This window comes from Scyliorhinus canicula, chromosome 14 (genome assembly GCF_902713615.1).
Source record: "Scyliorhinus canicula chromosome 14, sScyCan1.1, whole genome shotgun sequence".
NCBI lineage: Eukaryota > Metazoa > Chordata > Chondrichthyes > Carcharhiniformes > Scyliorhinidae > Scyliorhinus > Scyliorhinus canicula.
Window position 1 is genome coordinate 133,040,530 of NC_052159.1, and position 25,649 is coordinate 133,066,178.

Here is a 25,649-nt window from a genome sequence, read left to right on the forward strand (position 1 = left end):
ACTTGAACCATTCATTATGTGAAAAAAAGCTCCAAGAGCGCTTCTGTCTCACAGCACCAGCGACCCTAGTTCGATTCCGACCTTGGGTGACTCTTTGTGTTGAGTTTGCACGTTGTCTGCGTGGGTTTCCTCTGGGTGCTCCGGTTTCCTCCCACAGTCCCAAGATATGCAGGTTAGTTGGATTGGACTTGCTAAATTGTCCCTTAGAGTGAGGTTACAGGGCAGAGGGTAGGACGTAGGTGGTTGGCCTTTCTAAGGATCGGTGCCGACTCGATGGGCCAAATGGCTTCTTTCTGTACTCTAGGGATTTTATAATTTGCTTCTTTTGAAAATCACATTAAATCTCTGCCCTTTCATTCTTGATCCTTTTACGAGTAGAAATTGTTTCTCCCTCTCTGCTCGGTCCAGATTTTAAACGTCTCTATCAAACCTCTATCAAAGATGTCAATGGAGGCATCCATAAAATTCAACAATGAACCATTTAAATGTTAATTGTTTAGTCAAAGAACCTTTATTTTCTTTCCAATTTTAGCTCTCCAGATGATCTAATTGAGTTATCATTTGAAAAAACATTTTTAAAAAACTGGCAGTTGGAGAAAAGTCAACCAAACGCTTTGTGTGCGTTTGGAGTATGAGTTTGAAGCAGAACATCAGCAGCTGTTGAGTGAGGGAAGCCTCTTGATTTTTCTCTCTCCATCTAAATACTGAGCCGTGCCTATTAAATTTGATTGTGCCTTCATTGCTACAGTATTCAGATAGTTTTAAAAGAAAGACTTTGATTTTACAGCAGTGTCTCCAGAGAAGTTATAACTTTACACTGCCTCAGAGCTGAAATCATCTTGTCACGGACAGGAGGTGGGTCAATTTGAAAATGAATTGAAAATGAAAATCGCTTATTGTCACGAGTAGGCTTCAATAAAGTTACTGTGAAAAGCCCCTAGTCGCCACATTCCGGCGCCTGTTCGGGGAGGCTGGTACGGGAATTTAAACTGCCCTGAAGGTGTCTAAACAGAAAGGTGTTTTTTTAAATTCTGTTTTCTCCCTTTATAAATGGAGGTTCATTTTCCCCAACACTTAATTTTGGAAATGTTTCAATCCTCTATTCATAACTTGCACAGCAAACTCAAGATAAGGTGGAGATAAAAGAGTTGGTTTATTTTTACACACACACACACACACACACACACATGCAAGAGTGTTTTTACAACATCCATCCCTTTTACACTCACGCAATAAATGGGGATAAGGAAAAGGAACAGGGTTCAGGGCACGACCACAATAAAATGAAAGTTTAGGTTTTACATATGTCCAGTGTCTAGAATCAGAAGTCAACTGGAATGTTCCTTCTGAGGGGAGGATGACTCATTGTAGAAGGTTCTGTCATTCTAGATAAAGACCTCATGTCGGGGGAAGGCAGGTAGAATGAGTCAGTCGTGAGGCACGGTATCTGTAGTTCCAGCAGTTGGCAGGTTTGATGGGGCCATAATTCTTTCTGCTGCCTCTGGCTTAATGGTAGACAGCACAGCCTGTTATCTGGAGTTCTGTTCATGTTGAAGGTCAGTTCTCCCAGATAAGGGGGCAGCACGGTAGCCTTGTGGATAGCACAATCGCTTCACAGCTCCAGGGTCCCAGGTTCGATTCCGGCTTGGGTCACTGTCTGTGCGGAGTCTGCACATCCTCCCCGTGTGTGCGTGGGTTTCCTCCGGATGCTCCGGTTTCCTCCCACAGTCCAAAGATGTGCGGGTTATGTGGATTGGCCATGATAAATTGCCCTTAGTATCCAAAATTGCCCTTAGTGTTGGGGGGAGGGGTTACTGGCTAATGGGGATAGGGTGGAGGTGTTGACCTTGGATAGGGGGTAGGGTGCTCTTTCCAAGAGCTGGTGCAGACTCGATGGGCCGAATGGCCTCCTTCTGCACTGTAAATTCTATATAATGGGCTGGATTCTCCGTTGGAGGCTGGAGCGCCTCACTCTCTGTAACCTGGTTGGAAGTCACATCGAAAACAACAGGTGCTGTCTCTTCTTGACTTGCTGGAGCAATGGTCAATGGCTTCTCATCACTAGAAATGACGATGCAAACAATTTCTGGCCCTGTCGACCCAGGCATTGGGTCATCCTGGTCTTGCTCGAATATGTATGTGTGATCCGTTGAGCTGCATAGCGAGATAGTCATCAGCTCCTCCAACTCATCTTCCGGTAGAGTAGCTTCGAGGATCAGGGAGTCAACTACCGAAACCACCTTCAAGGCCTGAAATGATTCACTAAGTGTCTCTGGAGCAGGCTTCTCTAATAGTGGTACGATGATGTCTGTTACTAGCTTATTCAAGAGCTCCGAGATCCTAGCCACGGCAATCTCACTTTTTATTTCAGAGTGCGCCATCTTAGATCTCTCGCCCTTCACAGTGTCCAGCGCGGTCAGGGCGTCCCTTGTGACCATCTTATTATTCCCGGCAAACCACTGGAGCAGCGCTTCTCAGGCCTCTTAATCAAGCCTGTAAATGCTCCTGCAAAATAGATTTACGAACATTTCATATTCAACTTCATCTGGCTCACCTTCCACGACTTTGCGCTCCGCATCATCTTCAAAGTGATCATATATATCCTCATTATATTCATCATCTGATTCAGCATGGTCTGCAATGATTTCTCCTGTAAAAACAACATTGCACACGGAATTATGTGTTCGCGCAAACTTTTACTTAACTTCCATGCTGTGAAACTTCAGGAGGACTGAAGAAATTAAAGAATGAGTCATTTGGTACGGTTTTTGTAAGTGTTCTGCGAGTACTGTGACCTTTGTGGTTCGGCTTGACTTTAATTGTTTTCAATCTGTCATTTTTTTCCTTTCTTCAGTCAATCTTGCAGCCTGTGCACCTGTTTATTTCTAAGTTTGTCAAAGAATGAAGATTCAGGCTTGTCAGGCTGCGATTCCATCTGGTATACTTTCATAATCACCTCATTTGTAAAGCACTCATTGGGCTCAAACTTAAATGCCAGGGTGAAGCTCTTCGGCTTTTCAAGCACTGGAGAATGGCATTCTGGCCACGGTTCTGGCCTCATAACCGATTCACCGCCCAAACACCTTTCCCGATTTTGGCATCGACCGGTGTAGGATCCCGCCCACAATGTTTTGGCTTCAACTACTCCCTGTGGTTCGAATTAATGAGTTCCACAGGCTGATCACTCTTTGGGTGAAGGAATTTTACCTCACCTCTGTCCTAAATGGTCTATCCTGTATCCTCAGACTTGACCCCTGGTTCTAGACACCCCCACCATCAGGAACATCCTTCTTGCATCTACCCTGTCTAGTACTGTTAGAATTTTATAGCTTTCTATGAGAGTCTCCGTCCTACTTCTGAACTCCAGCAAATACAATCCCAACCGATTCAATCTTTCCTCATTTATCAGTCCCGCCATCCCAGGACTCCTCCATTTTCTGGGCCAGGGTGTGCACAGCATTTGGAAACTCTGGCAGAAGCTCACATATTTTTCCATTACTTCTCCGTAAGTGTCGGTTTACTGAATGATGCCCAAGGCTCAGCATCTGTGTTTGGCTGATGAGAATAGGAAGTGTCCTGCACCCTCATGTAGAGACACTGCTGTTCCTGGCTCTCGCACCTATTACTGCTTGCTTGTGATCTAACTGAGAAACTGGACCCCTGATGTGCCAGGATCTGTGTTGGTGGATGATGAGCAGGAGCCACGGGATGGTGTACCTCAGAGCGCTGGTCCTCCACTGTGGCCTCTAGGACCTCATTCCCATCTCCAATGCTGGCTGCGGCAATGCATCTGAGGGAGATCGAAGACATCAGTTCGTACCGAACCTGGATGAAATAGGTTTGCAAGTAAGATGAGCGCAGATCATGACAGTTAATGTATTGCTGGCATTGAGTTGACACGAGTTACAGTTATAAAAACAGAAAATACTCAGAGTACTCAGACAGCAGCTGTGGAGAGAACCAGAATTCATGGGCGTGATGTTTCTAAAAATGATTAAGTGTAATTTCAGGTGGAAAACATGAGGTGATTCCCGTTGGAATGATGGGCATGGTCCAGATTGCAATCCACCCACACTTAGTGCAATATATGATCCCCCACATGAGACATGCCAAGGTAGAGTCCCCAGCATCTTACCAGGCCCACACCCCTGCCCTATCCCCATAACCCCACCTAACCTTGGGGCACTATGGGGCATTTTACCATGTTTAATCCATCTCACCTGCACATCTTTGGTCCCTGAACTCTGAAGTCCTCGATGGTTTGAACTTTGAAGTGCCTCCTCGAAAGGTGAGGTGCTCTGTCTGAGAGATACTTATTCCAGACTGGATATCCTGTAACCTTTGTTGCCTGAGCAGTCTGTCTGCACTGTAGGTGCGTTAGCACCATAGACGCAGCTGGCAACACTCAGACATTAAAGAGGAGGGGTTCACTACCGTGGCAAACGCTTAATTATCTGGATGAGTGAAAGAGAGCTGAGGACGGTGTCCCTCCCTGATGTTTTTAGCAGTGGCCAGGGATCCCCAGGACCTGGGCGGGGGTGAGTGTGCAGCGCGAAGGTTGAACAAGGGGATCACCGTATGGCGCTCAGAGAGGGAAGGCGGGACAGTCATGTTAAGGGTGGGGAAGATTGCAACCCGTTCTTTTTTTACAACAAGTTTTTTACACGGAGGCCTGTGGGTGCCTGGAACTCGCTCCCGGAGGAGGTGGTGGGAGCAGGGACGATACTGACATTTAAGGGGCATCTTGACAAATACATGAATAGGATGGGAATAGAGGGATACGGACCCCGGAAGTGTAGAAGATTTTAGTTTAGACGGGCAGCATGGTCGGTGCAGGCTTGGAGGGACGAAGGCCCTGTTCCTGTGCTGTTTCTTTGTTCTTTGTCTCCCCACTAGGCTTTAAGGCACAGTGCCGACCTGGGACTCAGCTGTTCACTGCGAACACGGGGGGGAGCAGCATTTAAACAGTCCCTCAGCACCCACTCCCAGTCAAGCCAGGTGGGTAGCAGCACGGAGACCAGCTCCACCCTTTCTGGATGAAGACCTGGCCAGGTTTCTGAACGCCATGGAGGAGCGGCGCGACACCCTGTACTCCAGAAGGGTTAGAAGACCCCAAAGCACGGTGACTAATCCCACCTGGGAAGCAGTGGCAGCTGCAGTTAATGGCAGCAGCATGACAAGGAGGATCAGTACCCAATGTGCAAAGAAGATGGGTGACCTCCTATGATGTGTCAGGGTGCGTTACCACCTCACTTCTCCTGGTAAAAGTCCATCCTGCCATTCCGGATTCCACCCCTGCAATCCGCTGGCAACCACCTCACATACTCCCAACAACTGACCTCCAACATTGTTCCTCAGAATCCTCTGACACTCATTCTCACAACCACTTTCTAGGTGCGGGCCCACACATGTCACCTGCTGTAGAACCCCTGACCCACCAGGCGTGCGCTCACAATATTTTTTTTTGTCCCTATTATATTACACTTTGTGGTAATATGTCATTACTTTTGCCTTGTGATCCAGAATGGTCCGATGAGTTGATGATAAAGAAACCACCAATCTTTAGTTTGAAGCAAAACTGATTTATTGAATAACAATTATATTAAATAGAGTTGGCACACTCTACAAAGTTATAACTAGTAAAGTAAGATTGAGTCTGTCAAATATTAATCTATAATCTAGAATTAACTAATGATGTCCTCGTGCTACTTCTCTCTAATCTAAACTAGTCCTTGAACTGTGATCAATCTCTCTCTGCTAACACTTAACTACCCTGAGGTCCAATATTTATACTGGGAACTGGTGGTGCCCTCTAGTGTTTGAATTACACTGAGATGTAATAATTAAACCATCACTGGTATACCTATATACATATCATTACAGTCCCCGCTGGAGAAATAGCCAATAATAAAAGGGACCGGGAGGTCTCCGAGTTGCATTTCCTCACTCCCCAATGATAAAACAGCCCTGGAGATCGCCGGAGTGGCTGCGGAGTGAGCATTGAACGATACTGAGGTTGGCCTGTGCCAGGCTGCAGCCTGCACTGGCCTTGATGCAGTCGGCGGCATCTGCCCACCTCAGCTGTCTTCATTAGGTTGATAATCATGTCAGCTGGCTCGTTCCCAAAATTCAGTTCTAATCTTTTTAGGCTTTGACAAACAGTCATCCAGACTGTCCAATATTTTCTGTTTTTGTTTCAAATTCCAGCATCCGCAGTAATTGACTATTATCTTCATTTGTAATCTGGTAGGATGTGAAGGGGGAGGGAGACAGGCATTCAGTTCACCCCCCCTCCTCCCCCCCCCCCCCCCCCCCCCACACACACACACCCCCCCCATCTCCCCCCCACTTCAGAGTTCAGGGACCAAAGATGTACAGGTGAGATGGAATGAACATGGTAAAATGCCCCATAGTGTCCAAAGGTTAGGTGGGGCTATGGGGATATCCCTCCAGCCTCCCCAACCACCAGCTCCCTTGAAGGAGCCCTCCACAGCACCTGGGAAGCAGCTACTCAGCCCTTGGCACAACGCAAGCAGAGAATTCCCTATCCCCAGCCCCCATGTTTCAGGATGACATTTCATTATAAGCTACAAACATTGGTGGCCCAAAATGCCTTTGGGTCCATGCATATGGATCATTAAAAATCTCATGAGTAGGTACAGAAATAATCAAAAAGGAATTCTGGCATTATAATGGGCCGGGATTCTCCAAAACCCCAGCTAAGTGTTGACGCTGGCGTAAACACCGGAGTGGTGTACGCTGGCGTCAATGGGCCTCCTGGCCCAGCAATTCAGCAGTGTTCAGGGGTCTAGCACAGTGCTGGAGTGCTGTGTGCTGCTCCGGTGGTGAACACAGGCCCTGCAGAGCCGGTACGGGTCCGCGCATGCGCACGACAGCCGTCTCCCCGCCGGCGCATGCGCATGGTTGCTGTTTCCGTGCTGGCACTGAGCAACATGTTGGGGACCTTACAGAGGGCTGCGTGAAGGTGGTAGACCCCTCCAGATCGTAGCCTGGACCCGTGGAGACACCCCCCCCCCCAGATTCAGATCCCCCCCCACCCCCGCCCCCCACCATCCCCTCCACAACCAGGACGTTCACCGCAGCCGCAGTTCCAAGCTCTTGCCAGGGGGTACCAGGTTGGAACCACGCCGGCGGGACTCGGCGGAACATGGCGGGAGTTCAGCCTGTCGCCCGTGGAGAATCGCCGTGGGGGCCTATTTCAGCAGCCCCTGACCGGCGCCGTGGCGACCGCGTGGGTGCGATTGCCGCCGATTCTCCAGTCGCCGGAGAATCGCGTCCCGGCGCGGGATCAGCGTGGCGGAAATTTCCCGCGCCCCCGTCGATTCTGCGACCCGGCGCGGGCTCAGAGAATCCCGCCCGTTTCTGAAGTAATAGAATACAAGGGAATAGAAGGTACGTTACTGCTACACGAAGGCCCGTTTAGACAATTTAGAATACTGTGAGCAGTTCAGGGTAGCAGATCTGAGAGAGGAGTTGTTGCTGTCTAAGTTAAAATAAGACTGACGTTTAAGGAGATATTGAATTGGTTAGGATTGTATTCACTGGATTCAGAAGAATGAGGGGGGATTTCACAGAACCCGATAAAATTCTATCAGGACTGGACAGGGTCGATGAAGTAAGGATGTTCCTGATGGTGGGTGTGTCCAGAACCAGAGGTCACAGTCTGATGATGCGTGCTAGACCACGTAGGACAGAGATAAGGAGAAATGTCTTCACCCAGAGAGCGGTGAGCCTGTGGAATCCGCTACCACAGGAAGTCGTTGAGTCCAAAATATTGTATGGTTTCAAGAAACACTTAGAAGTAGCACTTAGGGTGAAGGGGATCAAATGATATGTGGGAAAGCGGGATTCGGCTGTTGAGTTGGATGATCAGCCATGATCATAATGAATAGCGGAGTGGGCTTCAAGTGCCCAATGGCCTTCTCCTGTTCCTGTTATTTTTATGTTTTCTATGTTTCTAAGACAGGAACCACTGAAAGACATGAATGTATTCGTTTGTGTAACAATCAAATTTATGATCCAGGAGGATAAAGATACATTGAGAGCTAATTTTATATGGTGCACAGCAGGGTATATCAGATAATTGTTTTCATGCTGTCCATAACTTCCTTGTTAATTTCAGAGGCCACATGTGCCCACATTTCTCAAATGCGATCCCAAGGACTAACGCTTCCTTTCTGGTAGTGTGGATTCCGAGCAATTTTGTTGTGCATTATTGATGGTATCATACGCAGCATATCTGAACAATACAAGATGTACAGTTAACCAGAATACTTTTAGGTTTTTAACATAATGATGCTGAGAAGCAAATATTCATGCGCGTGACTGAAATAATAACTGTGATGCTTATTGAAGCATGATTGTAAATGTCAACGATACTGTCGCTCCCTCCAAATTAAGAGTTCAGGAAACTCCACAACATCGCAGACAACATCCACACAAAAATATTAGAAAAATAAATCGAAAATGCAGGGAACAGTTTTGTTATATCTCATCTTAAATGTTTTGGTTTGAAAGAGTTGCTAATTATGATTGGGGGCCTGTTAGTTCAGTTGGTTAGATGGCCAGAATGTGGCTCAGAATAATCATAGATTCATAGACTTTACAGTGCAGAAGGAGGCCATTTGACCCATCGAGTCTGCACCGGCCTTGGAATGGACACCCGACCCAAGCCCTTGTCTCCATCCTACCCCCGCTACCCAGTAATACCACCTAACCTTTTGGACATGAAGGGGCAATTTAGCATGGCTAATCCACCTAACCTGCATTTCTTTGGACAGTGGGAAGAAACTGGAGCACCCAGAGGAAACCCATGCAGACATGGGGAGAAAGTGCAAACTCCACTTGGGGGGCCTCACTGTAGCATGGTGGTTAGCATCAATGCTTCACAGCTCCAGGGTCCCAGGTTCGATTCCTGGCTGGGTCACTGTCTGTGTGGAGTCTGCACGTCCTCCCCGTGTGTGCGTGGGTTTCCTCCGGGTGCTCCGGTTTCCTCCCACAGTCCAAAGATGTGCGGGTTAGGTGGATTGGCCATGCTAAATTGCCCGTAGTGTAAGGTTAATGGGGGGATTGTTGGGTTGCGGGTTACGTGGGTTTAAGTGGGGTGATCATGGCTCGGCACAACATTGAGGGCCGAAGGGCCTGTTCTGTGCTGTACTGTTCTATGTTCTATGTTCCACGCAGGCAGTCACCCGAGACCGGAATTAAACCTGGGGCCCTGGAGCTGTGAGGCAGCAGTGCTAACCACTGTGCGACTGCGCCACCCCCAATGCAAAGATGACAGTGTTTGATCCCTGCTGATGGAGACTTGGGGCCTGTGGCCTGCAGCAAAACCATGGCATTGCTTTGGTTTGGTGACACTCAAATAATTGAGAATGTCACCTGAAGGTGAACAATTTTAATCAGTGTCCTCACAATAGGATATGACCTGAAAACAATGAAGTAATAATGTGTAATCTGATATATGGAGCAGTAAAGGACTACAATATTAACAGACATCTGACAGGTTTCCCGAAGATTAATCCATGTTCCAGTATCTCTGAATCAACAAATGATGGATCATTAATTCTCCAGAGTTGAAGCCGTGGACAGACAGGTGAAATTGAGATGACCAATGCCGGACAGAATTTAATGCAGTGAAGTGAAGTGATGCATTATGGGAGGGAGAATGAGGAGGTGAAATACAAAACAAATAGCAGATAAAACATAACACATGGAAATAATAAATAGGAGTAGGCCATTTAAGCCTGATTAGCCATTCGTTATGGGGCGGCACGATGGCACAGTGGTTAGCACCTCTGCCTCACAGCTCCAGGGACCAGGTTCAATTCCACTCTCAGTGACTGGCTGTGTGGAGTTTACACTTTCTCCCCGTGTCTGCATGTGTTTCCTCCGGGTGCTCCAGTTTCCTCCCACAGTCCAAAGATGTGCAGGTTAGGTGATAGCTATGCTCGTAATTGCCCCTTAGTGTCCAAAGATGTGCAGGTTAGGTGGATTGCCAGTGCAGACCTGATGGGACGAATGGCCTCCTTCTGCACTGTAGGGATTGTATAGATTAACATCATGGGGATCTTCAAGGTAGCCTGATCAGAAGGACTATCTTGGCTTTTGGCGACATTGGCCCAGTTCTCTAACATAGTCCTTAGGCCCCCTAACTCTCAAATATCATACCCTCACCCACCCCTATATTCCTCCATGTCAACTATACTCCCTATTCCCCATTACACTGTCCATTCTCCCTCATACCCATTGTAGCACCCATGCCCCTTCTATACCGCCTCTACGTATCATCCATAGCCGCTCATCCTGTATCCACTATGAACAGATCTCAGGATATCTTTGAAAGGGATTCTAAAATAAATTTGAGCAATCCAATAGAGCTGTCATGTTCAAAGCCATTTCATACCAGAAATCGCATCCAAAAGAATCTTAAAAACACTCACTTAGTCATTCTGTTGTAACAACAAACAAACGTATCCACTGAGAGCAACAAAGGCAGATAATCCTTTATTAACATCTTCAAACTGTCAATCAACTCCACCCTGCCCTCCCACCACACTGAGATAAGTAGTTCATTTTTTTTTAAACTGAGCCAAGCATTCATAATAGTCCCAACTATCAAACCAAATCCTGCAAAGTGTCAATAAGAAACTAAAACACACAATGTTTTTTTTTAAAGCAGCAGCTACTGTTTCATTTCTATTTCAAAGCAGATTATGTGTCAATAAATGGAGTGAAATAGGCTCTTAGATTTATTTTAATGTTCAGCAGCAGGGACATTGTTTTCTCAAGCTAAAAATCACTACACATTTCAACCTCGGTCCAAACCAGGGCAGAACATCTTTCCAGTGCATTCTTTCTAGTTTTGAATGTATTGTGGCACTTTGTTCATTTGGAAAATTATTGAGTCGTATGTCAACATTTACACAAAGGTTTCCAGTGTAATGGTCAATTTACCTTTGCAAAAATGAGTCCTCTGATCAATCATTGCATCAAAAGCACAACTACATTACCACTCGATGACTAACATTGACATTTGAAGGTGTCAATACATTTCTCATTTGCTTGTCAGTAAGTTCCAGAATCCTCAACAGGATTCCTCAAGTGGTCATGAACTGTCAAATCTCAGGGCTTCCAAAACCCAAAGTACACAAAACTAGTGTAGAAGGAAATTCAAATTTTCTATGGTTTCCACAATAGTGACCCTGACCTCAGAAGAAGTGCATGGATGTTTGCCCTTAGCCTGACCTGCAAAAAGATCACATAAATAGCACAGCATCAGGAAGGCATCATAAGTTAGAATTTTCAGTCAACCATCCTAATATTTTACTTTCAACCTCATTCTGGCCTTTATGGGGAGATAAAGATCCAGCCTAATATATTGGGCTTCTGTCTCTCCAATTTCCCCATTCCACATTATAGTTTCTCCTGCCTCTGGGTCCAACTGGTCATTATTTACTTTCAGTGATCTTTTCAGATTTACATACCAACGCACAAATCAGAACCAGGAGTTGGCCATTCAGCCCAACGGGACTGTTCTGCCATTCAGTGATATCATGACCGATTTGATTGTGGCCTCAACTCCACATTCATGCCAATCCTCATAACCTTTGACCCCCTTGTTAGTCAATAATCTACTGAGATTTGTCTTAATTCTGAGATCTGCCTTAAATATTCAATGACCCTGCTTTCAATGCTTTCTAAGGAAGAGATTGCTACAGACCAATGACCCTCTGAGAAAAAACAATTCTTCCAATTTCCATGCTAAACTGAGACTCCTTGGATGGGATTCACTGTCCTTCCTGACGTGTGTTTCTTAGAACATAGAACAGTACAGCACAGAACAGGCCCTTCGGCCCTCGATGTTGTGCCGAACAATGATCACCCTACTTAAACCCACGTAACCCGTATACCCGTAACCCAACAATCCCCCCATTAACCTTACACTATGGGCAATTTAGCATGGCCAATCCACCTAACCCGCACATCTTTGGACTGTGGGAGGAAACCGGAGCACCCGGAGGAAACCCACGCACACACGGGGAGGACGTGCAGACTCCACACAGACAGTGACCCAGCCGGGAATCGAACCTGGGACCCTGGAGCTGTGAAGCATTGATGCTAACCACCATGCTACCGTGAGGCCCCAACGGAAGGAGGAGGCACGCTGTTCGCCAGGGGCGGCATCTTCTGGTCCCACCGCTGTCAATGGAACTTCCCATTGAATCCACCCCAGGCCGCCGGGCTACCCGCAGCAAGAGAGTGCCATCTGCAGGACTGGAGGTGTCAGCTGGTGTGAAGGGTCGGATAATTCCGACCCTTATTTATAAACAGTATCCCCTAGTTCTAGTCCCTCCCACGAGGGGAAACATTGTTTTAAAATGCACTCGATCAAGTCTCCTCAGGATCTTTTATCTTTCAATAAAATCACCTTTCATTCTTTGAAACTCCAACAGGTACAGACCCAGCGTGTTCAACCCTTCCTCATAAGTTATGTACCTGTAAAAAAGATTTAAAATTTGTTATTGTGTATGGCGCTGATCTATTCAGATTTACTTTTCTCTTTCTTATCCATTACTTGGCCCAACCTGCTGATTTCTAAAATCCTCCCAATACTCAGGCTTACCTATCTTTTCTGGCAACCTTATAAGCCTCTTCCTTTGACATAATGCGATCTTTAGTTCCTATTGTTAGACACGTTTTGATCACTTATTCTGTGGGGATCTGTTGTCTGAAAGGAATGATAGTCGTCATAAATTATGTATTAATTGATTTGCAGTGCAGTAATGAAGGAGGCTCAGGCACAAAGAGAGACCTAGAGGCTCACATTCACAAATCTTTAAAGGTGGCAAGTCAAGTTGATCGGCTGTTAAAAAGGCATACAGGGTCCTTGACTTGACAGTTGAAGCATTAAAGTAAGAAAAGCAACGAGGTATTGCTAAATCTTTATAAATCATTGGGCCTCTGCTGGAGCATTTCATTCAGTTCTCAACACCATACTTTAGGCAGGATGATAAGGCTTAGGAGAGGGTTCAAGGGAGATTCATTCAGATGCTATCAGTGATAAGGGACTTGAGACGCATGGACGGACTGGAGAGCCCAACATTATTCTCCACAGCAAGAGAAGGTTATGGGAGATATAACAGAAACCTCAAAACCATGAGAGTCTTTGATAGATTAAATTGGGTAAAACGGTTTCCACTGCCCGTGTTCAATCCGCGGTAAGCAAAACGCACAGTGTAGAGGTAGGAATTAAAAAACACGGTTTATCACAATACAAAGCCAACCTCTGCCACTCCCCTAAGGGTTGCCTTTCCCCAACCTGCACCCAGGCCGGGGTTTTTATACAAGCTGGGTGTCTCCTTGTTGGGGGGAAGCCACACCCCCTTAAAGGGGAAGTTGATAGGAAACCGTATGGTTTTGATCCTGGGACCTCCATTGGGGTTGTAACAGTCAGGAAGACCAGTCACAAGAAGACACTGATTTACAATAATTGGCAAATGTAGCAAGTGAAGAGCTGTGGGTATATATTTTTTTAATTTTGTGCAGCAAGGTGCAATGATCTGAAATTCAATGCCTGAACAGTGGCTTTCAAAAGGAAATTAGACATATAATTAAAAGGGAAAAGTTCATAGGGTCATTGGGAAAAAGGAGGTGCGTGCGGCTAATTGGACAGCTCTTAAAATATCCAACACAGGTACAAAGGACTGAATCATCTCCTTCTGTGTTGTACGATTCTATGAATTCCAAACAGCAGGAAGAATGGGAAAAATTCCCGTGCGATAGACAGGGTGAAATTGTAAATGCGTTCTTTATAAGTGGTTTTATAATGTCATGATATACGGCCACAGAGGAAATCTCCACCGAGTAAGGTTTTGCTGCAGGTCTTCTCTGTGCAAAGCCTGGATTAATGCAGCACGTTGAGCTCCCGGTGCAGTTTCTCGGCTGACAGTATAAGCCAGCTGCAGCATTGACTAGTAACTCCCATGTTGCTACTCCCACTGTTTATTTACAAAGGGTAAACCTACTGTTGGAACAGGATCTCTAGGGGCACCTGAAAAAAATAATGCAGATTGTGGTGCTGGGGGCCTGATGAATTCGAGCAGACAGGCACCATAATTGTCACTGTTACCTGAATATTTAATTCCATGCACATATTGGCAGCAATTTTCAAATCAATGGAATGGAATTCAGACCGGGTTCAACAATGGGTGGGCTGTCCGCTTCACCAGGTTATCGCCCAAGCAACCAAGTTGAAAATTATCCCCATCCTTAACAAACACAATATAATTACAGGCCATCTGTTAATGTTGTTTCCTGTTACACATACTGGGTTAGCCAGGCTGAAACAAAAAGAATGATGGATTAATCAATTATGGGCCTATAAAATCATCGGCACAGCATATCCTTCATTTACTTTTAAGTATTAACCAATGTTTTAAGACCCCCATGTGGAATTAAGGGACCTAAAGCCTCTCTAAGTCCACTACTGCACAACATGTTTGTCTGGGGCCACTCAATCCTTGGCACAGTTTGTTACCAACAAGGCAGGTTTTTTTGAAGTATACTAACTTGCTGGTGGAGTCAGGAGAAGTAAGGGGCTGGATTCTCCATTATTAGGACTATGTTCCCACGCCAGCATCAAAATGGTACAGTTTTACTCCTGAAAATCCTGGATTAAAGGGACACAAATTCCCAGCCTTGCAGGGGGCTAGCAGGGACCCAGAGTAAATCTCACAGCTTTTGCTGCAGATACGGGCTCCTGCACGTCCGGGTCAGAAGCCGCACCATGCTCCATGGTGGACTCGGACCGTGGAGCTGGACCCGATGAAGAGACCCTGCGATCGGCCGCGTGCCAGACCCTCAACCCCCGCACAATCATTCTCCAGCCACCCCCCTGACCTCCAATCGGGCCGCAGACTGAGTCCGCAGCCGCCATGCGAGTAATCCGACCAACGGGAGCACATTAATTCCACGCCGTCTGGACTTTGGCCGGTCGGGTGCGGAGAGTATTGATATTTATCTCATATGTATGACTCTCAGTTTGGACAAATGGAAATACTGGCCAGGACTTGGTCAGGGTGACATCGGTCCATAGGCTGTAAAAGCAACACTGTATTGGTCATTTTGGGGGATTCCCAGCCAGATTTTACATCCATCAAGTCGTTAATGAAAGAGGAATAGAGGACATAGAAACCGTAGACTTATGTGTCCATTCAGCCCTTTGAACCTGCTCTACCATTCGATAAGATCATGGCTGATCTGGTTACGGTCCAAACTCCACTTTGCTGTCTTCAACAGGGTGGAGGAAAGTCGGCAACCGAGGGAAATCAAGGAGTATTTGGTTTCATCTGAGTGGGAACATGGAGCTGCGCTGCAATATTGAGCTTTGACAAGGGGTCATCCAAACTCAAAATGTTAGCTCCGTTCTCGCTCCACGAATGCTGTCGGACCTGCTGAGATTGTCCAGCAATTTCTGTTTTTGTTGGAGCTGCATTGGCCTAGGGACCAAATGTACCTGTGTGGGGAGTGGGGGGAGTGGCAAGAGCTTTTGACCTCATCTGGGTGGGTAGCAGAGGTTTAGAGTCCTGGTTTTCAACCTATATTCAGGGATGTTTCTGAGTTCATTCCGGGGATTCACTCATTCACCTTCACATCAAGGTGAATGAGCTGTTGATGAGCGGGTGGAGGGGCAATTAGCTTCCCATTGGAGAGCAGATGCAATTACTGCTCATGCGGGAAAAAATATGTCATTTTTTTAAAGTAGAAATTAGAGTGCAGGTGACAGGAGGGGGCAAGATTCAATCCAGCAGGAGATGGGGTTTACTCCGGTACGGTGCGGGAGGGGGAAGGTTTACTCACATTTCTACCGAGACACAAGGTTGAAAGGTAATAGCCAGAGATCTGTTCAGGACAGAGGGCTTGGAAAGCTTCTCAGGAGCAGTGAACTGTGACCTGAGCTTTACTTAGTGGTGTGGATAGCTCAGTGATGGGATGGCTATGTGGTAGGGAGGTGGGGGAACAATAATGTTTGCCCACCGGTTGGGACTCAATGCTGTTGTAGAATGTCAATTGCACAGTGAGGGAAGAAGGAGGTTCAGTGTTTTTTTCCATTTGCTGTATTTTGCTCGAGCTCCTCCAATATTGTGCTTCTTTTTAGAGGCAGGCCTGCAGTTAGCATATTAATTAATTTTTGATAATTGGTTACTTTAGGCATCAAATTTTGTCGCTGTTTTGCAGAATAAATAATGAAGAAAACTTGCAGTACTATTACTGATAGCTGTGGTGAGATTTTTTTTAAATGGAGCAAGTATGACTTGCATTTATAAAGTGCCTTTCACGATCCTCAAGGAATTCCAAAGTACTTTACGGTGCTTCATTAAAGTGCAGTCACTGTTGTAAAATATAGGAATTGTGGCAGCTGATCTGTACAACAATGAGAATGACTAGATAACCTGTTATTATGATGGTGATTGAGGAATCAACATTGTCCAGGATGGCAAGCATAATTCCCCTGCACTTCCTCAAAATATTGCAGTGAGTTTTTTGCTTCCACTTGAGAGGGAAAGTGGGGCCTCGCTTTAATTTCCCATGTGAAAGACAGTGCCTAATAATAATAATCTTTATTAATGTCATAAGAAGGCTTACATTAACACTGCAATGAAGTTACTGTGAACAGCCCCTAGTCTCCACATTCCGGCGCCTGTTCAGGTACACAGAGGGAGATTTCAGAATGTCCAACTACCTAATAGCACGTCATTCGGGACTTGTGGGAAGAAACCGGAGCACCCGGCGGAAACCCACGCAGACACGGGGAGAACATGCAGACTCCACACAGTGACCCAGGCCGGGAATCGAACCTGGGACCCTGGCGCTGTGAAGCCATAGTGCTAACCGCTATGCTAAGGTGCTGCATCTGAAACAATGAGGCATTTCTCTGTCAAGGACCGTGTGTCTGCTGATGTGAACAAGCAGACCCACATTAAACAATATCCCACACCAGAAGTCTACCTAACGGAAACCTGTTAGGGCAATATCTGGATAGTCAGCCCAGATTTTTATGTTCAAGACTCAGATGTGGGATTTGAACCAATGCCTTTGCTTCTTATGATCTTTACTTCGAGCGGTGAGTGAGTTTAGACACTTCGGAGAAATTCTGATTTGGTAACAGTGTTGTTAACTTTCCTTGGATTGCCACTATGCCACGGTGGAGACACTTGAAGGTTTCATTGATTCCGAGAGCAATGCCGTCGGGAGTTTTAAATTCTTGGCAGGGTCATCACTGATGGTAAGATCGGAGGTGAGAAATCAGACTCAGCATAATCCAAAACAAGTCCTCAATGGTGGATCAGGCGCAAGATACTCGTACGGTCTGAACCGCTGCGATGGCGGATAAAGGCTGCAGCAGTAGGGAGCTCCCCAGTGATCGGGGTTCCCTTGCCACTGGAACTGGACTTACTCTGTCAAGGACCGTGTGTCTGCTGATGTGAACCGGCAGACCCACATTAAACAATATCCCGCAAAAAGGAGTCTACCTAACGGAAACCTGTTAGGGCAATATCAATTCAGCCACCCGAATATATGTCTCTCAGCCAAAAATTGCACTTGGTTTACACCATGGAAATCACATCTCCTTTATCTGTAAATCCAAAAACCCCACTCTCTTTGAACTTCACTGAATTTAGGACTGGAATGCGAGTTGTTTGGCTACACTATTTTCCTTGCGATTTTTATGGTGAATATGTCAAAATGAAATTTATTTCCGATTATTCAGTGATACAACTTACTTTTCCAGTCATTTTATTTACTTTAGACTATAGCTTATCTAGCCTTAGGCTATTTTCATTATAATGTAATTTTACATGCGGTATCCAAACACTGAAATTATCATGGGGCAGCGTGGTGGCACAGTGGTTCGTGCTGCTGCCTGATAGCGCCAGGGCCCGGGTTTGATTCTGACCTGTGTGGAGTAAACATACTTTGCCCATGTTTCCGTAGGTTTCCTCAAGGTGATCCGGTTTCCTTCCACAGTCTGAAGATGTACAAATATGGCTAAATTGCTCCATCGTGTCCAAAAGGTTAGGTGGGGCTACGGGGATAGGGTGTGGGCCTAGGTAGGATGCTCTTTCAGAGGGTGGGTGCAGATGCGATGGGCCAAATGGCCTCCTTCTGCACTGTGGGGATTCTACGATATCTGAATCCCAAGATACAATCAGCCCCGAGGCTTTCGGATAAAGGATACTTGACCTGGATTTTGATGCGAAAATTAGCCCAGTGTCAGTTCAAGGGAAAGGGAGGATGAGTAATCTTTGCTTTTTGCTCAGTCGGGGAGCATATGATCTTTGTTCAGCGTTTGACGTTCAATTTATCTTATCAATGATAGAGTGGTTGCCTTTCTGATTACACATAGAGATTTCTATTCCCTTTGTGAGCCCCCACACATTCTTTTCATTGTCTTCCTTTGTCCATTGTTGGTCAGAATCAGTAAGCCATTAGCCGAGTCTCTGTTACTCCCTGCTGGCCTTTGTTCTTCCATCTGTCATCTCCCTTTCCCACACATTTTACCCATGTGAGCATATAACTTGGCTGGCCCCCAGACCTTTACGAGCATTGGAAGATGCATTTCACTAATTTGTGATAGAGAGTGCTTTCCCACTGCATCAATATTTCAAAGTCTAGTTCTGCTCATTTGCACATATACTGCTGCCTGGGACTGCATTCCTTTCTCAACGGACTTTATCGGGATTTCTGTGGGCTGAGTAACTGGCTGTCACACAACATTAGCTGCCCTCTCATTGAAATCAATTAGTCTCAGAATATTGCTTTTGGCATTTCTAGATCGCTCACTTTTTAAATATATAATTGATGGTTAAGTAAAAATAATAAATTACATTTCAAAGGCATTGTTATTGGGCTAAGTTTTAATGCAGGTCTTTCCAAGTACTCAGATCGTCATTCAGAATTTTGGGGGCAAAACACGTATCTGGGTCTGCGGCAAGTTATAGAGAAAGGATCCTGGCCGGAAAATCATGGTGCTGTACTTGTCACTTCAGTCATAGCCCCAATTCGCTCTCACCCATCATCATCGGAATCTTCACCAATGTGACTCATGTGTCATAATATACACACAAGTATATGATGGTGCACAGACAGGCAGCGATTGACACACAGGATGACCAATGAACACACAGAACTCAGCAACCAATCACCAGACAGGACACAACCACTATAAAGCCAGAGGGCACTAGTTTTCCCACGCTCTTGGGATCCAGCCTCTGAGACAGTCAGAGTCCATGAGCAACAACTAGAACATACACCATGTGGTAGCAAGATAGTCTGGTCAGGTTAGCCTCAGGTCTCCAGTCAACTCAGCATAGTGTCAACCCACAATTAAAGTATGTATGATAGTTAAGAGTTCAATAAAATAGAGTTGCATTTCTTCAAGTGTTGGAAGCCTGTCTCTCTCACTGCTACAGTAAACACAGTCCTCGCAGACCCAGCTTACCCAACACATCACCATGCATCTCCCTTCTTAAGGTGGGCTATTTCTTATAATATGCAAGTCAGGATCTGATGGCTGTTTGCAGGCCGCAATGTTGAGATATCAACGGGAAGGGCATCAGTGTGCATGCTCCACCTCATGCAGTAGCTGTTGAGTAGATTTACCAGATATTCTAAGCGGGGCTATTCAGAAATGGGAAGTAGAAGTTCCGTCAAAGGTTTTTGTGGAGCCTGGGAAAATAAGTGGACTCCCCCTGGTTGCAGGAAAATCTCTTGGTTTGGCTGTCCACCATTCCCACAGTGAATGCCTCCGGTCTCTTTCAGTCCCGACTTCTGAATCATCTCTATTTTCTCGCTGCCATATTAATCGCCCCCCCCCCCCCCCCTTTCCACCACCACTCCACTGCTGAATAGCGAACTGCTTGTGAATGTTGGTTCCGCCGCTCGCCATTCATCTCAAAATGAGTCTCAGCTTTCGAAAAGCGTTCGGGCCTCTCGGCAACACCAATGGGTGGACAGTGCCAGCTCTTCAACTTCAATCTGTCCAAACTCAGCCCGAAATGATTGCTGCCCCCGTCATTTTCCCTGTGGAATAATGTACTGTCAGCACTAAAGTTAAAGTGCATTTAAATTTGTGGCAGGTGGAGAGATTAGTGGAAGCAAAGGTAGCTTACTGTGTCTGAACTTGTGACACTGGTAGTTGTGCAGTGGAATGCCAGCACATGAATGATTGGATGCATTTTTAAAAGAACGATCGGAACTGGAAAGCTGATGTGGCAGAGATCAGGGAATGATTTAGCGCGTGGCATCCTGCACGAGCTGTGCCCACTGATGGGGATTTTGTTGGCCATCCGTTTATAACTTTGCTCAATTTTACTCTCCTTTGACTTCGATGTAGTGCATAATCGGATTGGATGTAAATAGGCAGCTGATCCATGCCCATCCATTTCACCCCAAAGTACTTGCTTAAAACACACTCTAATATCGCATCTGCCTCTACGATCTGCTACCCTTGGTCACCACCAACTTTCTCCTGTGGACAATTAATTAGCAGCCCTTTGTTGACAGGATACTTATGCAGAATAAAACAATCACAACATCTGAAACTCAATCTGGATTACACCATGGTCCCTCAGATTCATAAAAGCCCATGATGGATAGAGATCGTCACTTGCTCTCAATAAGGCCAAACATGGTGCTGGATTTTATTGGGGCCCGTTATCATTGAGCCCCCCCCCCACCCACCCCCCCCCCCCCCCCCCACCCCCCCCCCCCCCCCCACCCCCACCACTACCACATCTAGCAAGTCAGAGGGATGCCCGCTCATGATCCCAATGACTGCCTCGCAGCAAATAAAATTGGCAGTAGTATTAATTTCTTTCAAGCGGGACATATGCCCTTATCTGAGTAGGGAATCCCATCTGAAAGAGCTGCAGGCCAGTGAGATGGTTAACAGCATTGCAGTCCCAACAGCTGGGTGTGGTGGCCACTGCTGGAACTACAGGTGATTCCACCATTCCGAGGCAGCTGATCGTCCGGGGTCAGGGGTCTCAGCAAGAATGGTGAGGGTGGGGTTGAGGTGCTTGGATCAAGCGGGGGAGGGTTAAAGGATGGGGTTGACCTGGGGGAGATGGTGGGGGTGGCGGGCAGTGGGAATTCCTCAGGTGCACTGGGGAAGCTGCAAAGGAATCCTGCCTTTGCCCAACTCCACCCACGCAGCTAAAGCTGCTGGGCTTCATAGTGTAGGACTCCCTCATCCTCCGGCAAAATGATATGGCCATTAAGTTGTCATGCGCTCCCAGGTAAGGGGTGGGTGGTAGGTAATGGGAAGCCCATCCCTAGATTTTACGTGCCCCCACACTTCAAGCGCCCACTACGGGGGAAAGTAAAATCCAGTCCACTTTGATGTTTGTGCCATCAATTAAATGTTGCAATTCAGAAAATGTGGCCAGGGGGCAAATATGGTGTGCAGAGTTCATAGGAGATGAATTGGTCAGATCATACAAAGCAGGCAAGTGTTACAAGTTTGATGCACAAGCAGGTAGTTGATTGGCTGATAATTCAAATGTCATCTGATGGAGCTTATAAAGAACTAATGGCATGGGAATCCATTGCCACATTGAATTCTGCTTTCTCTTGCAAAGTAGTATTGCCAGCTGTAATAGGCTGTCGGTCCAAGGCGTGCATTCAGTGACTGTTCTGTGAAGGAAACAGAACTTTCAAGTATTTTTAATCATGAAACTCCTGCCTGTGGAGATGGAGTTGTGCATACTTATAACATAGAACAGTACAGCACAAAACAGGCACTTCGGCCCTCGATGTTGTGCCGAGCATTGTCCGAAACCAAGATCAAGCTATCCCACTCCCTGTCATTCTGGTGTGCTCCATGTGCCGATCCAATAACCGCTTGAAAGTTCCTAAAGTGTCCGACTCCACTGTCACAGCAGGCTGTCCATTCCACACCCTAACCACTCTCTGAGTAAAGAACCTACCTCGGATATCCCTCCTATATCTCCCACCCTCAATCTTATAGTTATGCCCCCTTGTAACAGCTACATCCACCCAAGGAAATAGTCTCTGAACGTCCACTCTATCTGTCCCCCTCATCATCTTATAAACCTCTATTAAGTCGCCTCTCATCCTCCTCCGCTCCAAAGAGAAAAGCCCTAGCTCCCTCAACCTTTCCCCATAAGACATATCCTGCAAACCAGGCAGCATCCTGGTAAATCTCCTTTGAACCCTTTCCAATGCTTCCACATCCTTCCTATAATGAGGTGACCAGAACTGCACACAATACTCCAGATGTGGTCTCACCAGGGTCATGTACAGTTGCAACATAACCCTGCGGCTCTTAAACTCAAGCCCCCTGTTAATAAACGCTAACACACTATAAGCCTTCTTCACGCCTCTATCCACTTGAGTGGCAACCTTCAGAGATCTGTGGACATGAACCCCAAGATCTCTCTGTTCCTCCACATTCCTCAGAACCCTGCCGTTGACCCTGTAATCCGCATTCAAATGTTTTCTACCAAAATGAATCACCTCGCACTTATCAGGGTTAACCTCCATCTGCCATTCTTCGGCCTAGCTCTGCATCCTATCAATGTCTCTTTGCAGACTACAACAGCCCTCCACCTCGTCCACTACTCCACCAATCTTGGTGTCATCAGCAAATTTACTGACCCACCCTTCAGCCCCCTCCTCCAAGTCATTGATGAAAATCACAAATAGCAGAGGACCCAGCACTGATCCCTGTGGTACACCGCTGGTAACTTGTCTCCAGTCTAAAAAATTTCCATCCACCACCACTCTCTGTCTTCTATGTGATAGCCAGTTACTTATCCAATTGGCCAAATTTCCCTCTATCCCACACCTCCTTACTTTCTTCATGAGCCGTCCATGGGGAACCTTATCAAACGCCTTACTAAAATTCATGTATACGACATCAACTGCTCTACCTTCATCTACACACTTAGTTACCTCCTCAAAGAACTTACCGGCTGTGGCTGTGGTGCCCATCAACTTGACATCGCTTGCATTTTCCATTCTAATTCTTCTCTTCTTTCTTGTCGTAGCAGAAGAAAATGTGGGAATAGCAAAATAAAAATAATTTGTGAAAAAGTCTTCCTTCCTTCCCCTCCCCCCCCCCCCCCCCCCCCCATTGCCTTCAGCATCCTTTCTCTTTTCTTGTGGTTACTCCCCCCTCCCCCCCCCCCCCCCCCCCCTCGGTTGCGCAGTCCTTTTGTTCCCCGTCTATCTTTCTTTTTTCCCCCTTAGCTTACTCCTTGCTGCTGGCCTCGAACAGGTTTTGGAACAGGCCGACAAACTACCCCCAAGTATCCAGGAAGCCTTGTGGAGAAATTCCGAGAGACCAGCGACTCAGTCTGCAGCTTTGGGTGGTGCTGCCGATCACTAGCCGAGCAGGATTCTCCGGCGTACGATTAGGGAAGCGAAAGCAAGGGCGTTGCCCCCCTTCCCCATGTGTAACTCTGGCTGCTCCGATACCCCGAAGATTGCCACTATTGGGCATGGCTTCATCCTCACCCCCACAACCTTAGACATTGCCTTGGAGAAGGCTGCCCAGAACCCAGCAAGCCTGGGTAAGCCCAAAACATGTGGGTCTGGTTGGCCGGGCCCCTCTGAGCTGCATTAGGCTTAGCCTTGTGCAGGAGGAGGTGGAGCTCACTCTGCTCAGTGCTTTGCTCCAGAGACCCCATCCCACCGCTGTCCCCAGTTCATCCTCCCGTCCAGTGGTGTTCGGGCTCTGTCCAGTAGCTGTCCGTATATTTTCCCACATAGCCCCCCCTTCTCGCTGCTTGTGCCTATCAGGTCCTCCAGTAGTGTGTTTTCTGGGGCTCAGGGGTACCCTACTGTCTCTTTGCGGAGGAAGTGTTTTATTTAGTGGTGTCTCAATTCCTGTCCTTTTGTTAGTTTCCACTTCCTCGTCAATTCGTCCAGTGTCGCCAGTCCACGGCCTATGTAGAATTCCTCGACCGTCAATGTGCCCCGTTCCGCCTCCATCCTTCGAAGGTGTTATCTAGCATGGCTGGGGGGAATCTGTGATTGCTGCAGATGGGAGCCATGGGTGACATTCTGGTTATCCTGAAGTGCTGTCTCAACTGAGTCCACGTTTTTAGCGTGGCCGCTACCACTGGGCTTGTTGTGTATCTTATTGAGGAGGACGGGAGTGCTGCTGTAGCCAGGGCCCGGAGGGTTAAAGGGAAATCATGCTTGACAAACCTTTTGATAAGGTGCTGCACAAGAGGTGAGCAAAATTAAAACTCATGGTATTGGGGGCAATGTATTGAAGTGGATAGAGAACTGGCTGGCAGACAGGAAGCAGAGAGTGGGAATAAACGGGTCCTTTTCAGAGTGGCAGGCAGTGACTAGTGGGTAAGGCAGGGTTCAGTGCTGGGACCCCAGCTGCTCACAATATATATTAATGATTTGAATGAAGGAATTGCATGCAATATTTTCAAATTTTCAGACGATACTAAGCTGGGTGGCAGTGTGTGCTATGGCGACAATGCAAAGAGGCTGCAGGGTGACTTGGACAGGTTGGCTGAGTGGGCAAATACTTGGCAAATGCAATATAACGTGGGTAAATGTGAGGTTATATACTTTGGTGGCAAAAGCAGGAAGGCAGATTATTAATTGAACCATGTCATTCAGGAAAAGAGGAAGTGCAATGAGACCTGGGTGTCATGGTGGAACAGTCGCTGAAGGTTGGCATTGCAGCTACTGCAGGCGGTAAGGAAAGCTAATGGCATCCTGGCCTCCATAGCAAGAGGATTTGAATGTAGGAGTAGGGATGTATTGCTGCAGTTATACAGGGCCTTGGTGAGGCCACACCTTGAGTATTGTCTGCAGTTTTTGTCTCCTAGCTTGAGGAAGGAGGTTCTTGCTATTGAGGGTGTCCAGCGAAGATTCACCAGATTAATTCATGGGGTGGCAGGACTGACATATGAAGAAAGACTGGACCGACTGGGCTTGTACTCACTGGAGTTTAGAAGGATGAGAAGGGATCTCACAGAAACATATAACATCCTGATGGGACTGGGCAGGCTAGATGCAGGAAGAATGTTCCAGATGTCAGGAACGTCCAGAACTCGGGGTCACAGTCGAAGAATTAGGGGTAAGCCATTCAGGATTCAGATGAGGAAAAATGTCTCCTCTCAGAGAGTTGTGAACATGTGGAATTATCTACCACAGAAAGCTGTTGGGGCCAGTTCATTGGATAGATTCAAGAGGGAACTGGATGTGGCCCTTGCGGCTGAAGAGATCAAGGGGTATGGAGAGAAAGCGGGAGTGGGATACTGAATTTGCATGATCAGCGATGATCATATTGAATAGTGGTGCAGGCTTGAAGAGCCAAATGGCCTACCTCTGCACCTATTTCTATGTTTCTATGTTTCCACCCCTTGCAGGCAATGGATTTTGCTGCGCCGGCCACTGACCAAACACCTTGTCCCCTGGTTCTGCTATCGGTCATATGGGTGCCCCCACCCCATCACCCCTACACCTCAGTCCCCATTCTCCACCCCACCACCCCTGCACTTCAGTCCCCACTCTCTATCTCGCCACCCCTGCACCACACCCTCCACCATACCACCCATTCCAACCAGCTG

General features: G+C 46.8%; 1 protein-coding gene across 1 annotated transcript in view; it reads right to left on the reverse strand.

Moving 5' to 3' along the window:
- Positions 1-1,167: 1,167 nt before the first annotated feature.
- LOC119977851 overlaps positions 1,168-25,649 on the reverse strand; it is a 77,649-nt gene continuing 53,167 nt past the window's right edge. The window contains exons 2-5 of the mRNA XM_038819101.1: positions 23,019-23,086; positions 3,718-3,825; positions 1,932-2,650; positions 1,168-1,570 (exon numbers count right to left, since the gene is read on the reverse strand). Of these exons, the coding sequence (XP_038675029.1) occupies positions 1,322-1,570; positions 1,932-2,438 (756 nt within the window). The 5' untranslated portion in view covers positions 2,439-2,650; positions 3,718-3,825; positions 23,019-23,086 and the 3' untranslated portion in view covers positions 1,168-1,321. The remainder of the gene's footprint in view (positions 1,571-1,931; positions 2,651-3,717; positions 3,826-23,018; positions 23,087-25,649) is intronic.